Here is a 15,724-nt window from a genome sequence, read left to right on the forward strand (position 1 = left end):
ATAGTCGGATGGCCAGTGCAGGCATGCTTTCACTGCAGGTTGCATTTTCACGACGTATATTCACAATTGAACGATCTTGTACGCAAACATAGTTGCGTATTATATGTCAATTCTTCAACACTTTATACGATACTAAAAAGTTGCTATAAAATAGGTCGAGTCCTTTATACTTTATAGGCCATTACACGAATTTATTATAAACTGTAACAATAAAGTATATAGTATATCGTTCATAGTGAATAGAAATCTTTAAATACCAACTGAATGAAGTTTATTGGAGGATAGCAGCGAGATAACGCGTATTAGGGTGCGGCAACAGCAGAATCTCGTTGCATCAGGTGAAAGTTGTGAGTGAAGCATTACATATTTTCCACGGAATTACAAAAAATGGTACCAAGATGGAGGTCGTTCCGAGAAAGTGCGACGATTGTCGGAGATTCTGCAAAGGGTTGAGAAGCGATGCCACACACACACACACACACACACATATATATATATATAGTTGCAGCTGTAATGCAATGATACACGGTGACGAGATAGCGTGGTGGTATGATCAAAAATGACCAATGTAGTCGAAACACCATGATATCAAACAAAGAAGCACTGGTAGATTTCGAGGAAATATATTAGCTACAGTCCGAATACGGTGGCTTTCCGAAGAATGCAATTACAAGCGGAGGTAACAAGCACAATATTCAGACGTGGCACCACTCGCGCATTCGTTTCATTCTTTGCTCCGCTCTTGAGCTGCCATGATTTTCTCACACTTAGCCTATCTGAATTTTTCATATGAGACAACATCGTATTTAGAGCTCAGTGTCCCTTTATTACGTCAGAGTATATATTTATCGCCCGGTTTTATAGCCGAGGATCTTTCGCTTTCGACAATTTTGATTCAAGCAACAACCAATGCTAACATGGTATAAAAACGGACGACTGGCGGCAGATTCCAGTATTTTAGTAACGAAGTGCGAAAAAAACGATTTGAGAAGTATTACCACCGCAGGTTATTAGGAAAAATTGAATATAAAATTGTCCAAAAAAGAATAACCATAACGTATAGTTGAATCCATGTAATAATCGCCCTAATAAGGATATGGCGATCCTCCGTTATGTCAAAGAACAGTTCGCTTATGAATGATTTATATAAGGATCCGTTTGACAGGTATTAAATTTCAAATCTCTAATCATTTATCTGGTATAAATATTTCTCACCTTATATAGCAAGTGTGGGCAAACTGCGGCTCTTTATAATGATTGCACATGTGTTTAGTCATTTTGCTGGAGGTTCAACCGGATTATAAATTGATGCATTTTACCACGTGTTATTAATATACGTGTTTTTTTCGTGTTGTTTCTTTCCTTCCAAGACTTGTAAAATTTAGGGGAAAGTGACCCTACAGGGTTAGAAATTTGCAATTGAACTCGCGAATCGAGTTCACATAAGCGTTTCATCCGAAACAATGGATGTCTGGTCACCACATTACGATAAATCATTGTGTTCAACAGTGAACTTGATAAATAATTACGTCAGACAGGTCACAATCATTTCAGGGAAGGCAATGGTGAATGCGGCTCTTCCATTTGTATTGTAAATGCTTGGAATAACTGCAGAGTTTGGTCAGAAATGTCGTCGATAATATTGAGCTGAAATCTGCCTTAAATTCTCATCAACACTTGAAGGAACTGCTTTGCACTACTTAGATGTCATATCAGCCTGATTTCAAACACCTCGCAGTCCAGGTGGATAGCCTACATACCGTATCACCCGCCACACAATAATAAAATTCATTCGATAGCCTACCTTTCATTGTGACCTTAAAATTTGCATTTTAAAAGTTTTTTGTTGTAGCTCTATTAAAGCTAAAATTTTGGATATGCCGCTGGCGCATGAAGCAGGTCTGCCGACCCCTGTTACACAGCATCGTGAAAACTGCATATACCTTAGCATCCAAACATCATTCTTCCACGAGATAGCGGTACCTGTTGTTGACCGAACATACGGCATGGCGGTGACTTTGTAAATCATACTAGTTCGCGGATATCAACAACTATAATATATATATGCTGACTTTCCACACGATTATTTTCGCAAAATATATTCGATACCCTGGACAGACTTTTTGCACCCCTAGCAATTTGCAGTCAGGTATTCACGATCGTTATGTGCAGTCCGATATCGAATTTTATTGATAATCCTCGCCATCACCGTTATCATTTCCTAATGACATGATGTGTAATCTTTACATAGTTGCTTCTGTTGGCCTATTTAATAAGAGAAAGAAAATATAATTACCATGCCGTCAACTCTGTGGGAGTTGTTTCCGCTCGCTTTTATTTCTTTGTACGCTGATTGAAAATGAAAAGGATTGACTAACATATAAAGTGAGTCAGCGGCGAGCAAATACGAAATAAACTCTGAAAACAATCAGAGGTCATGCTTTGTTGGAAATGATAGATTTGTGGCGATACGCAGTTCTGAATGCAGTTTCAGAGGGGGTTGCCGTGGTTGAGAAAATTTATATGTATACTCCTCTAGCCAGTCCATAGAATAGTTGACGTGTTCAGCGCTTGGACGCTATCTCAGCCGACGTCGGTTCAATTCTTAGGGTCCATACTTTATACAAGTAACAGGTTGAAGAACCAATCTGTGACCGCTCAACAGAGATGTATCCAATCGAGAGTTCATTGCGACTTTGAATTAGTAATTTAGTCCAGGGCTTTTCAACCGGTGTATCACGCACCCCAGGGTGAACCAAAATTTTGGATGAGCTTACCACTCAGATGGGGTGTACTCCCTGGGGTGTACCAGATTCGCAATAAAATGAGCCAATGACTAGATGACAATAAATAGGGAAGTTCATGCCTCAGAATATGTCAACCAGGTGCGCAATGTCATACAGTGTTCATACCAGCTGTACGCAGCTTGTAAATTACATTCCTTTTGTGATGTCTTGAGAAAATGCTTCTCCTAATCAATTAAAAACATTGTTAAATGAACTTATTGGTTCCTTTTAGAGCAGAGCAGGATGGAGTTGACAAGTATTCCGCTTTGCCTTATCTGTCTACAACAGTGGTTCTTAACCTTGCCTCCAGCGCCCCCAAGGGGCGCTGGCGATTGTGAAGGGGGCGGAAACGCTCACGGGGCAAAATGGGGGGCGCTTGGCTCAGGGGGGCGGTATGGGGGGGCGCTGGAGAAAAATGGCTTCGCAGTAGATGATGTGGTGGTAGGACATATCCTTACTGAGTATTCAGAGCTAATTAACACCGAAAACTTCGTTACATATAGCCTAGAAAATAGGTTTAATTGTCTATGGGCGCCTAAATGACTGGCACCGAATGTTCCTGTCTTGGCAATCTGAACCCCAGAAGAGGAATTCCATTTGGCGGGGAAAAGTTATATGCCAGTGAAGAAATACCAATTTGAAATCGTGTGCGTCTTTTAGTTTAGTACGATTGGGCGACCGGGATATCTAAAACTAGATATTCCTGTTGGGCGATTCTATATTTTTTGATATAGCAGACAGGAGGTCACGAAATAACATCATGCAACGAAGTCATACCAACGGGTTCGCCCGCCAGAATATGTTTAATTATGAGTTACGGGCCCTACAGTTTCGAAGACACCTCAAAATGTTCGCTCTACGTTTTGATGAGTCTACGCACACTCAACAACTCACTGCGCAGACCTTGGACAACAGTGCGTAACGACTAAAAAAAGGTCACAATTTCGGATTTTATGTGCGCAACGTAGATTTTCTGTGCGCAGAGACCGTGTCAGCACTGCGCACGTGCGCAGCTTAGAGGGAACATTGCACCTCACTCAGCTCTATCGATAAATCTGGTAACGTGAGCAGAGAGGACAAGGAATTGATAGCAATATATATGCAATTCCCGATCTTACTGACCGATTTTGTCATGAATTTTCGAAAGTTGTCACGCTTCGCACGGGCTCGCTAAACAGTACAGCTGATTTCGTGGCAAAAGCGAACAACGTGATGGGGGGCGGTCGGTTTATCACCCTGTGGGAGCCCAATACCCAAGTTTTTTCGGCGGGCCTGACGATGTGCCGTTTCGTTCCTGCCAACGGGTATACGCCCGAAGATGTATAATTATTAATGAGGGGTCCTACCTTTTCAATCACACATCACTCAGCTCTACCGGTAAATCTGTTTACGTGAGAAGAGAGAGCATAAAATCGATATCAATATACATGCAATTCCCGATTATATTGACCAATTCAATCATTAATTATTGAAACTTTTCGCGCTTTGCGCGTCTAGATGAGAATAGTTGGCCCAGTAAATGGAGAGTGGACACCCAATGTAGATGACTAGTATCAGCAAATAGCGGATAGCAGAATGGGGGTCTGTGGGCGATGCTCCCCGGAAGTTTGGTTTATCACCCGATGGGGGCCCAAGGGAAACGTTCTTTTTTGGGGGGGGGGGGCTGACGAAGTGCTATTACGTCCCTGGTACCGAATTAATTGTAACTACGGGCACGCCCGAATATGTTTAATTATTAATTACGTGCCCTTTATTTTCCCATACAACAGCTCACTCAGCGCTACTGGTAAATCTGATTTCGTGGACTGAGAGGAGAAAAAACGTAAGCGGCTTATATATGTAACTACCACCTATTCATTCATGCATTATAGAAAATTTTGGTACCTAGGGCGACCAGGCCACACAATCTTAGCTGACCATCGAAATCACGCTACGGAGTTCTTGTGGTCGAAGCCCTCAGAAGTTTGGTTTATCACGCTATGGGTGCGCACGGCAATCGTGTTTAGGGGGTTTACGAAGTGCTGTTACGTCCCTCCCTCTTACTCTTTGTCTTTATTACATTCCTTACAATATCAGGTTGGGGGGGGGGGGGGCTGGAGCACGATAATTTTTGAAAGGGGGCGCTGGAGGAAAAAAGGTTAAGAACCACTGCTCCACAATGATTCTTGAGGAAACCGCCGCGAGAGGACACAAATATTGAATTGGTAATTTCTGCGAGATGATTATTATTACCGTTGTGCACATAATTGCAGGGGCGTAACAAGGGTGTCTCGGGGGTCGGGGGTTCGAGTTTCAGGACTATACTGTGCTAGATATGGTGGTCCAGTAACCTCGAGCCCTGATTAATATATCAATTAAATTTATTGCTACAATTTTTATTATTTCAATAGACCATAAGACTGCGATACAATGAAAAATAAGAATGTGTCGAAAGATTGGAGTAGTCTTCGAATTCAGACACCCACCTGGCCTAGGCAATGTATGTAGCAAATTTAATAATTTACATAATTATATCAGCGTGTGTTGGCAACCGTCAATATGCAATTTGAATTTACGAATTGGTTCCCCAATCTTTGAGAGATTTTAATTAAACTTGAAAATTTTATTCATGCCTGGTGCGATTCAGGGTGACCTGGATTTTTCGTTTTTATAATAATAGTATATAATCGGAGCCCCGCCGTACAATTGCGAACCGCAGAAGAAAATGTTGCACCCCATAAAGAAATACCAAGTCAGAATCGTGTGCGTTTCACGAATGAAGGTTTTTCTTGTAGGTTTAGGCGATTTTAATATATATTTTGACTATGCCTGCAATCCTGATGAGAGATCAAAAAATAACAACGTGGAGCAAAGTGATTATCAAAGACCGGAATATGCATCATCATTAATTTTGTGCCATCAGCTCGATCAGTTATTATGATCACGTGGGCTAAGAATGGATACAAATTTGACAGTTGAAACAAGCAATATTATCGACGAAGTTGAATTTTCAGGTGATTTTGGTTCATAAGCCTGCGGTGGTGTTCTGCTGCTACAATTAAAAACTTTTAACACAAGGTATATCTCAAGAAGTCAGTGACGGTACAGAACACCACAAGGGCTCTCCGCGGTGCGAAGTTCACAGTATCTAGTTTAACATGAGTATATGACGTCCAGATGGGCCATTACGACTCTCCGCCGGAATGCGACCGTATGCTATATCACGGCTCTTCAAGATCAAAATCGAATTACGTAGCGAGGCTCCCAGTATAGTCAACGCGTACCACAACCGAATCCACACTTGTATATCCCTCAATATATTCGTTGGCTAAAGCCAAGTGGCATGAGTCTTCTTATAGCAGTGGAAGTACAGAAGTGATTCGGCGAACCAAAAATTACACAAAAACCGAATCAATACTAGCCTACCGTGTCCTATCTAACAATGCAAATCATACCAATTTATTCCGGCAACGATCCTACACTAACATCATTGACCTCAATTACTAATTTTACCAGTAGAAAGGTGAACAATTACTAAATATGCCAATTAAATAATAGCAACAACAGACCAGGAGCATGGCTTACATCTGGATTACACGCATGGCTTATCACCTCTAAATCAATCAATCAATCATTTATTTGTCTACCAGCGAAAATCCGGTACGGACCAGGATGACGACGAGGGGCCGCAAGGCCTCAGCACACAGTCGCCACCTGTAACCTAAATAAAGATGGTAAGCTATCGTTACATGCTATATAATATATGGAATGGAAGTACGGCCGTGAATAGCAAGGAGATTGAACACCCCTGGATAAGGGTTACTGTACGGAATCAGTATGTTGTGTGGTCAGGGGTGTACAAGTTTTGAGTAAACGTTGAAAGAGTGTACCATGACGAAATAGGTTGAAGAGCACCAGCGTCTTGCGCGCTCATACCGCACCCTAAGATTCTTTTCGTCACAGCACGATGCCCAGCCCACGGTTGCATCGTCGATATAGTGAACCATCGCACAGATGAAGCCAACTACGAGTTTTAAAGGGACACAGCGCTCTCACTATGATGTGATCTCAAATTCAAGTTTAAGATGTGAATAACATTTGGCAGCAACCATTTTCTTCAGAAAGCTACCGTATTCGAACTGCAACTAAAAGGTTCCCTTTAAAATGTGCCATTCCAGTGTAGCTATCTCTATGATATCCAGGCCACCGTTTATCGCTTCCCAATCCTTCATGAAATTTATCGCACGCATTTCATCACTGTTGCATTTCCACGACCCAACTAAGTCAGAGAAATAATTTTAGATAGTTTTAGTAGGTATTATGACGGAACGGTGTCATATGTACAGCTGCGGTTCAGTTTTTGTGTAAGTAGGCGTACCCCGTACAAAACCGGTGGTGACGGACCATGTTAAAATGACGACGACGCCTGAAACGGGACGATATTGGTAACAAACATCACATATATATATATATAGTGGCTGAACGCAGGAACGTGTTTTTTCACGTACAACAGTCGATCGATGATGGATGATCGAATGATCTTTGTTATCGGACTGCATAAAAACGTCATCAATCCTAGTACTGTTCCAAATCACAGGGTATTTGGAACCGTGTGATTGAATTTTTAGGACGATAGGAATTCACATGTTGACCAAAGAAACGAAAAAGTGTGTTCCCTGAATAGAAAATACGATTGTTGGACTGAAAGTGTTAAATAATAATTAACTTTATTGTGTTATTGTAAATTAATGAAGTTCGCGATGTGTTCTTCAGATTATAGCCACTAATTAAAAGTTCTAGCTAAAGTATGTCACATATTGTTATCGGCAGAAAATAACGACATTATCGGCCAAAATATGTTCGGCGATATCTGGATCGACTGCGTAAACTCGGATATCGATTAGGCTCTAATTTTGAAGCGGAAATATAGGCTCGATCCTATCGCATCTCTGATCTTCCATATTCCTTCAGAATTAGAATGCTATGAAGCTGTTAGTTATCTACAAGACGTTAAATAAGATTGTAGACGTGACTGACGAATCAGATATTGAAGATGTAGTAAAGGAAAAATTCAAAGATGAAATTAGGAACCGTCCGTTCAAAATCCAGTATTACGCGAAGGATTTTGAAGACTACGTTGATTTGGAATTCGCCGACTTAGAAGATCGTGGGAAAATTAGACTAATTGTGGATGAGTGTGAGGATACAGGTAAGCACTCCAGTGACCTGATAAGGAATTTGTTTATTCGTTTGTAACTGTTTGATTTATCTACTAGGACAAAGTTCTTTACATGAATTACCTGCAAAAATACCGAAGAATAGCGGGAAATCGCTGTCAGATGTGATTCGCGATATGGATGACGAAAATACTCCAGGTGTGTTCAGTTATATGTATGAATTTAAATGCATTATTGTGCAGCGCACATCATACTGTACATCAAGAATAGTCTTCTTCTGCGGTTGGTATTTGTACTGTTGGGCTCAGATTGCAAGAACACTACCATATTGAATCGAAAAACCAGTCACTTCGAGCGAAGAAGTTTTTTTAGTTTGAATTGATATCTCTCGTAAATTTGGGATCCAATCCGCAAATTCAAATTGTATGCTGACGGTTATCAACACAAGCTAATTTATTTATGCTTGGACGGCCGCATAATTTATGTTCTACGGTCGCGAGTTAGCCCCCCTGGACTAATTGGTCTCTCAGGTCAGGCCGAGAACTTGACTGCAGTGACCAGAGATTTCGTCGATACTTGTTAGGTGAATACGGCAACAATGCTGCCGAGCGATTCTAACGAGGCATTTGAACATATTACTGTATTTGCTGGCTAGAGGGATTATTTACGTGGTAGTATTTCTTGTCACAAATATCAAGGTTCTATAGAAATGTGCAAGATAAAACGAGAATTTATTCATTAAAGGAGCATTGCTTCGCGGGTAGGATCCGAGCGCTCGAATCGTTGTGCCCATCTCACGAAATAGCTAACTTGAGTAGCCTATACTACTAAAACCCTGTGAGTAACACAAGACGTCATGCATCATGAAAGTGCATATAATTTACTCTTGTAATATATTCTATAAACATTAAACAAGCAGTAATATTTTTATTCACTAAAAGCTTTTCGACTGAATCTCATCAGTGGGACTATGCAGCGACTTTACCTGACTGATTCGCTTCCGAGTCGTATATTAAGTCGAGTAGTCGAGTACAACTTCGAAGCCATAACAGTTAGAATCACTACAAAAGCTCAAATATGCATCTCTTTGCAATCACATCGAAACAATGCCAATTGCACGCCATTCAGAATAATTTTGTACTTCCCGGTAACGTTAACCTAATCGTGTTTTGCGACCAGGCTATAGGATGCTGACAAAATGTCTTCTGCATCAATTTTCGTGGCCTTGTGCCAAATGTTTGAACGCGGCGTTACGCTAGGGCTGGGCACAATGATTCGAGTACTCGAATCTGAATCGAGTAGTAATTTTAATGATTCGAGTCGAGTAGTAAAATACGATTTTTTCGAGTACTGAAATTATACGGTCCTCGCAAGTGAAAGCTAATTTACTGACGAGAATTATAGTTTTGATACTATTTTCCACTGAGGAAGCCTTGAAACCTTGATAGGCCGTGTCTCGGCATACCAGGCACAGTACAAAGCTACGAACGTTACTGGAAATAACACATTTCCGAAGTCATGATCATCCCACAACATTGTTAAGATGTGAAATGAAATCAATATGGTCGAGAAAATACCAAAGTATCTTTAATGTGACGGATAACAAGCATTAAGTTCTTTGTGGTGGCATAAAAGGTACATATTTGGACTTTGACATAGCACATTCTGTTGTGACGTCATAATGAGTGATACTCGATTACTCGACTCGACTCGAAGCATATTACGTGATTCAGAATCGAATCACTCAGGTACTCGATTTTGCCCAGCCCTAGTTACGACCAACTGACGTCTGAAGACTCCCACGGCAGGGGGGAAAGTATTGAATGTATATTTCTGGTTGATAATGTGCCCTTGGGCCAAGATCGTTTAAATTCATTAATCGGAATAATCGGCTCTTACTGTAGCCTACGACTAGAAGAGTGGTTCGTAATAGGGATGGTGTGAACGTGAGGTTCACGTTCGCGTTCTGTGTGTGAACCTCAGAAATTTAGAGGTTCACGTTCACAAACGAACCTTGGTAGGTTCTGCACTGTAAGCCTTTTTCATATTACAATTTTCACTTCATTATAACATCTTTGGTTGAAATTTATTGCCTTTCAACTGGGGGCCACTCTATGCATGGCGCTGGCAGCATAAAAAAATCAATAGTAAACGAGCATTCACCTTGACAATCTACAAAATTTTATTTGCTTTGTTACAAAAGTTTGCTCGAAATATCCAACTTTCCATTTGTGATTATGTAGTGACTCTGCGCATTCCCGCAACATCAAGGGAAATACACTACATGTAGTCAGCGAATGATGCTTATTCAACCAATCGATGAGATTGATATCGTTGTCTGATGTAAAAAATCTAGCAGGCGTACGGGGTCAATCTTGACTTTATATTTTTACTGTATCATAAAAACCAAATCCGTGCGATTGGGGTGTTGGCTAACGTTGTATAACTTGTTAATGGGATAATATCGATAGCAAGTATAAAAAAACATTTTACACTCTGCTCAATATCAACGTAGCAATACCCAGACGCCGAATACAATGTCCGGTCTGGCTTAGATTGTGTTAAGGCGTGAGCTTATATTCCCTCGCAAGTCTTCGTCGAAATTGTTGGCAAAGTGACGGAAAACATTGATTTTCTGGGACTATTATATCATTTGATTGCCCAGTTGATACATTTGGGGACGTTTAAAACGTCAATATATACTTCAGCACTGTGGCATTATGAGGCCCGAGTCGCTCTGTATCGTGTACCAGTCCATTAATATAGGCTATCACTTCACTGCAACGTAGGGTTGGAATTAGCAATATGACGTCACCTGACGTCATGAGGTTCACGTTCGCGTTCACACAGAACCTTTCAATAAGGTTCGCTTTCACACGAACCTGAACCTTTCAGAGGTTCACACCATCCCTAGTTCGTAACGTTAAATGTCTGAGGTAGGCCTACCCTTCTACCCGTGACAGAAACAGGACTTCGTCAGTCCCCCCAAACGTTGGTCTTAGGCCTCCATAAGATCATGAACAAAACAGATTCCCTGCGCGGTGCACCTTTTTGCCATTACTAGACAGAACACGTTATACTGTGGCTGGGGTTCAGTGTATGCGTAAGCTATTAGCATTAAGCAGTCGCGCGTATCGTGCAAAATTTTCATCTTTAGGATTGGATTTTGCCTTGATAATTGCATATATTGCTATTGATGTTTCATCCTCTCTCAGTCCGCGTGACCATGCTTAGTGGTAGAGCTGAGGAAGGTGGTGAATTCCGATAGCAAGGGCAGGATTATTCTTCGCCTATGGACAATGAAAAATTGGCAATATATATTGATGGTTTCAGCCAACATACGACGGTCATTTTCGGTAAATATTTTATTTGGTAACGCACTTCGTGAACTCGTTTGTTGGCTGAAACTCCAGCCGTCTTGGTATGTCGTGGAGCGGTCATTACCGGCGCTGAGATGACTATATATGATGCGTACTTGTTCTTGGGGGATAAGGGTACCCATATTAAAAAGTAGACATTAAATCGTGCGAAGCGCGAAAATAATTTTGAAGTTGTATGAAATCTCTCACAAAATACTCGCTGATTAATATCGGGGGTTTGGAGTACGGCAGTTACGGCCCTGCTTACCAATGTGCAAGCTTCGACACCAAACCCAAAATCTACCACATTAGAGAGAGAGATTTGATATTCTTTCTCGCCTGCACCGTCGAGATGCTTTGACGACGGAGTTGCGATACGGCCGTGAGGTCATCTAGTCTGCACCCGTTTTTTCTCCTCCATGCTATCCGTGATTGCTGAGCGCCTAGCAGGATAGGTGCGGATACCAATTTTCGAGTCTTTGGTATGACCCGGCCGGGGATCGAGCCCACGACCTACCGATCTAGAAGCCGGACGCATAACTCGGTACTCGTTATACAGATCTAACAACACACCTAATACATTAATAAAGAGAACTGGTGCACAAAATGGAACCGTTCATCAACATACTGTTAAAAGAACAAAACCATTGCAGTATGATTTCCTAACACAACAGAACTATTATATGAAAGCACATTACGCACATTCTAATACACCACAGGAACTGCAACACTGGCCGAAGCTGAGCAAGTCCATCAAGAGTTCATCAACAGCACCGTTAACGTTGTGGCAGGAATTCAATCTCTTCATTTCTACAGTGTAGGAGATCCAAAAAACCAAGGTGTATTTATGCTGATGCCGTTTTATCTGCTTCAGAATATATACAGTAGTTTGATTCATGAAATTTAGTATACTAATCTCTTTGTAACAGAAATCAATTACGAAGAGCTGATAAAGACTGTCAACAATAATACCATGAAAACAACGCCAGATAGTATATTTACTGATTTTAAGCATGAGGAACTTAATGAATCAGGTTGTATCGTCCATCCACAGATGGTAGACATTGACGTGAACAATTATTACAAAGGCCGTCTTGACTTAGAATCGATGCAAAATGCTCGGAGTTCCCGTGCATCACAAAATCAAGATCGCCGAAATCAGTTGACGAACGAGTTCAAGTTTTACCTCGAACAAGCAGTCGATGTGAATGATTTCATGAAATCAATATGGGAGCGCGGTGGATTAGACGCAGATGACGTAGTTGGCGTCACCGCCATTGTCGCTTCAGCGGGATCGGGAAAAACAACCCTCACTCGACGAATGGCTCGAAAAGCACTCGATAGTTTGTCGGCAGATTGCAATATTAAAAACATGTCTGATGATCACCCATCTGGGAAAATGGTTCATTACATTGAATTGAAGGAAATCCAAGAAGCCAAACCGATCAAACTGCCCCAGTTTCTTTTTGGTCGACTTGCAAGTAAATCTGACCAGGATCAAGTTTTCGAATGGTTAGTCCAAAACCAATCTGAAGTCCTTCTAATTTTTGATGGTCTTGATCAAACAAGATGGGAATTTGACAGCAAAAATCGCCGTCATATAAGATATGAGGAAAGTGCAACCCCATCGACCATCTTGTATAATATCTTAGCTCGCAACATTCTTCGACAAGTTAAAATTTTCATCGCGTCCCGTGAATTCAAGGTATCGGAGTTACCATTAAAGGCCCGACCCCAGAGAATCATAGCGTTAAAAGGCTTCACCCTTGAAGATGCGAAAACACTTTTCATTTCTGTACTTGAAAATAAAGGACTGAGTGTCTGGGAAAAAATTGAAGCTATGTCGCCGCGATTGGTTCAACTGGTCTGTGTGCCAGTTTTCCTGATTCTAACTGCAATCGTGATGGGAAGGGACGCAAATAGAGATCCTCCCACTACAGTCACAGAATTATACAACAGGATCGTCCTCAATCTTGAGAGTTTAGAGAATATCAGAAACGAACAAATTTTATCGATAATAAAGAATCTGAAAACGATGGCATTCTGTGCCATGCAAGAAGGAAGAGTCGTGTTCAAAGAGGCGGACTTGGTTCGATTTAATGTTCCCGCGCAAGAAGCTGAAGATTTGATGTCGAAAATACCCGGCAACAAACTGGTCAGCTGTCGTATACTACAGAAAGATTTCAATTTCTTCTTCTGTCATCAAAGTATGCAGGAATTTCTTGCAGCGAGTTTCATATCTGAAATGAAGCTAGACGATTTCTCACGTTTCGACAAAATACACCTTCATACCGAAAAATGGTATGTGGTTCGAAGATTCGTCACAGGAATCATATCTTCGAAATCAACGAATGAGCTTCACAACGGTCAGCATCACCATATAATTTGTAGAGCGGTGGTCGCCAACTTAAAACGGGTCACTTTTCAAATTTCGCAGAGGCTGCGGGCCGCAAGTATATGCACTATCGAGACAAAATAGGCCACAATTTTGGCAACCACGTTTGCATATTTACGTCAGTCAATCGCCGTGCTATCTAACATGGGCGACGGGCATAGCTCCAACAAAAGAAGTAATAGTTTATTACAGAAATACAAATTCAACAACGAATATCATGATCATCAATTTCGTTTTATTTTGAAAAATGAGCTACGCATGATACCGTACCACGCTTTTGGGAGACTAATGAATTGATATTCGGGCTAACGCGATACACGGTACTAGCTGAAAGACTATCTCCTCGTAAAGCTTGAACTAGGGCGGAAGCTCTAAGCCAGTGGTTCTTAACCTTTTTGACTTCGTGGACCCCTTTTTGACCGTCACGGACCCTCGCATATATTGTAATAATATCTCACGTTATTATAACATTCTTGGTCGAAATTATTTTCATTTCAACTTCCGGTCACTCTCTGCGTGGCACTGGTAGCTTTTAAATAATCTCAGCAATAAACGAGCATACATCTTATCAGTTTCTAAAGCGTTATTGGATTGTTAGAAAAAAAGGGCTTGAAATATCCAGATTTCTGCTTGTAGATATTTAGTCACTCTCTTACATGGCCCGTAATCACACACCATCAAGAACGGAGTATACTACATGTAGCTACTAGCTAGTCAGCAAATTGTGATTACTCGGCCAATCCATTTGACATCAACGAAATTGATATAAAAATGCATCTTTGTCTCATGTAAAAATTCTAGCTAGTAAGTCTATCTTGATTTGATATGTTAATTGTATCATAAAAACTAAATCCGTCCGATCGGAGTGTTGGCTACTGTATAACCTGTTTTTGATATAATATCTGTAGCTTCAGTAGAAATCATTTTTTCTCTTCACTCCGTTCAATACACTGGTCTACACTGGTCTGGAGTTTTCAAGGTTGCTGATTACGAATATCACATTAGTTTTGCCAGACTAGCTATAGAAAAGAAGATATTCATACCCATGTAAAAACTTACAATCACTGTATTTATCCTTGAATATTTTACTTGGTTGGATGTAAATTTTAGATTTTTTTAAACTTTTATACTGCACATAGATAGATAATTGACTATGATGAACACTCATATCGTTTTCAGTTATTCCATCAATATTAACATGACCTAATGCGAGGACTTTCTTGTTAAAAACGCAGTTTGTCATGCCTAAAAGTTGTACTTTTGCACAATGGAATTATATTGTCTTCTGTACCATTTGGTCAGTCTACCAAGATGAAAGAGGAGTATAGAGCCATCAAGTTTGCCCTAGAAAGCCGAACTAAATATATTCATATGCGTCTCATCGCGTTTTACTTGTAAATGGAAAATTTTCCGTAAAGCCAACAAAGTGGGTATACTTAGTATCTATATCAAACGAGAAGCTTAAATCTGGAATCTTTGATGGATCTCAGATTCGAATACGGACTGAGGTGCTCTCTGCATAGGAATCCCTTCAAGATGTAGTAAATAAAAATTTTGGAAGATCACAAAGCATTCAACTACAAACAGTCAGTGTTGGGATCAAGTCACTACCTTCGAGTCACGAGTCATTTCGAGTCATTGTACATTTTGACTCGAGTCAAGTCAAGTCAATCGATTTTCGAAGGTGACTCGAGTCAAGTCAAGTCAGTCGATTTTTGGAAGTGACTCGAATCAAGTCAAGTCAAGTCACGAGTCAAGCCACAATTCAAGTCAAGTATCCTTTTCGAACTATGAGGCATGATTACGTAATTGCATTTTGCTAGCTGTCTGAAATACAGATTGAGTGGTCATTGATTTTGAAGCGATGAACGAATATAGCGTTAAATATACACACAAGTAGGCGCTGTATCGCTCACATATGCGTAGAACTGCTCACTACGTAAGTAATTGCATAGCCTTATAGTTTATAGTTACCAGCCAAAATAGAGAATAGAGTAACGAATTGATAAGATGCAATACATTACCCAT

General features: G+C 40.7%; 1 protein-coding gene across 1 annotated transcript; it reads left to right on the forward strand.

The window, feature by feature from the left end:
• Nucleotides 1–7,558: 7,558 nt before the first annotated feature.
• On the forward strand, nt 7,559–14,097 carry LOC145455261 (uncharacterized). Its single transcript, XM_080333207.1, has 3 exons — nt 7,559–7,974; nt 8,042–8,140; nt 12,231–14,097. Exons 1-3 carry the CDS (start codon nt 7,749–7,751, stop codon nt 13,778–13,780), a joined length of 1,875 nt encoding a protein of 624 aa, XP_080189333.1. The 5' UTR covers nt 7,559–7,748; the 3' UTR covers nt 13,781–14,097.
• Nucleotides 14,098–15,724: the final 1,627 nt, after the last annotated feature.

The sequence above is a fragment of the Botryllus schlosseri genome, chromosome 14, assembly GCF_051294905.1.
Source record: "Botryllus schlosseri isolate E-star chromosome 14, Bs_hap1, whole genome shotgun sequence".
NCBI lineage: Eukaryota > Metazoa > Chordata > Ascidiacea > Stolidobranchia > Styelidae > Botryllus > Botryllus schlosseri.

What these genes read in the sequence shown, in the direction of transcription:
- LOC145455261 (XM_080333207.1), top strand. Translation starts at nt 7,749, where the DNA reads ATGAAGCTGTTAGTTATCTACAAGACGTTAAATAAGATTGTAGACGTG. An exon ending in GGATGAGTGTGAGGATACAG is followed by an intron (nt 7,975 to 8,041) that starts GTAAGCACTCCA and finishes TTTATCTACTAG; the next exon opens with GACAAAGTTCTTTACATGAA. An exon ending in GGATGACGAAAATACTCCAG is followed by an intron (nt 8,141 to 12,230) that starts GTGTGTTCAGTT and finishes TCTTTGTAACAG; the next exon opens with AAATCAATTACGAAGAGCTG.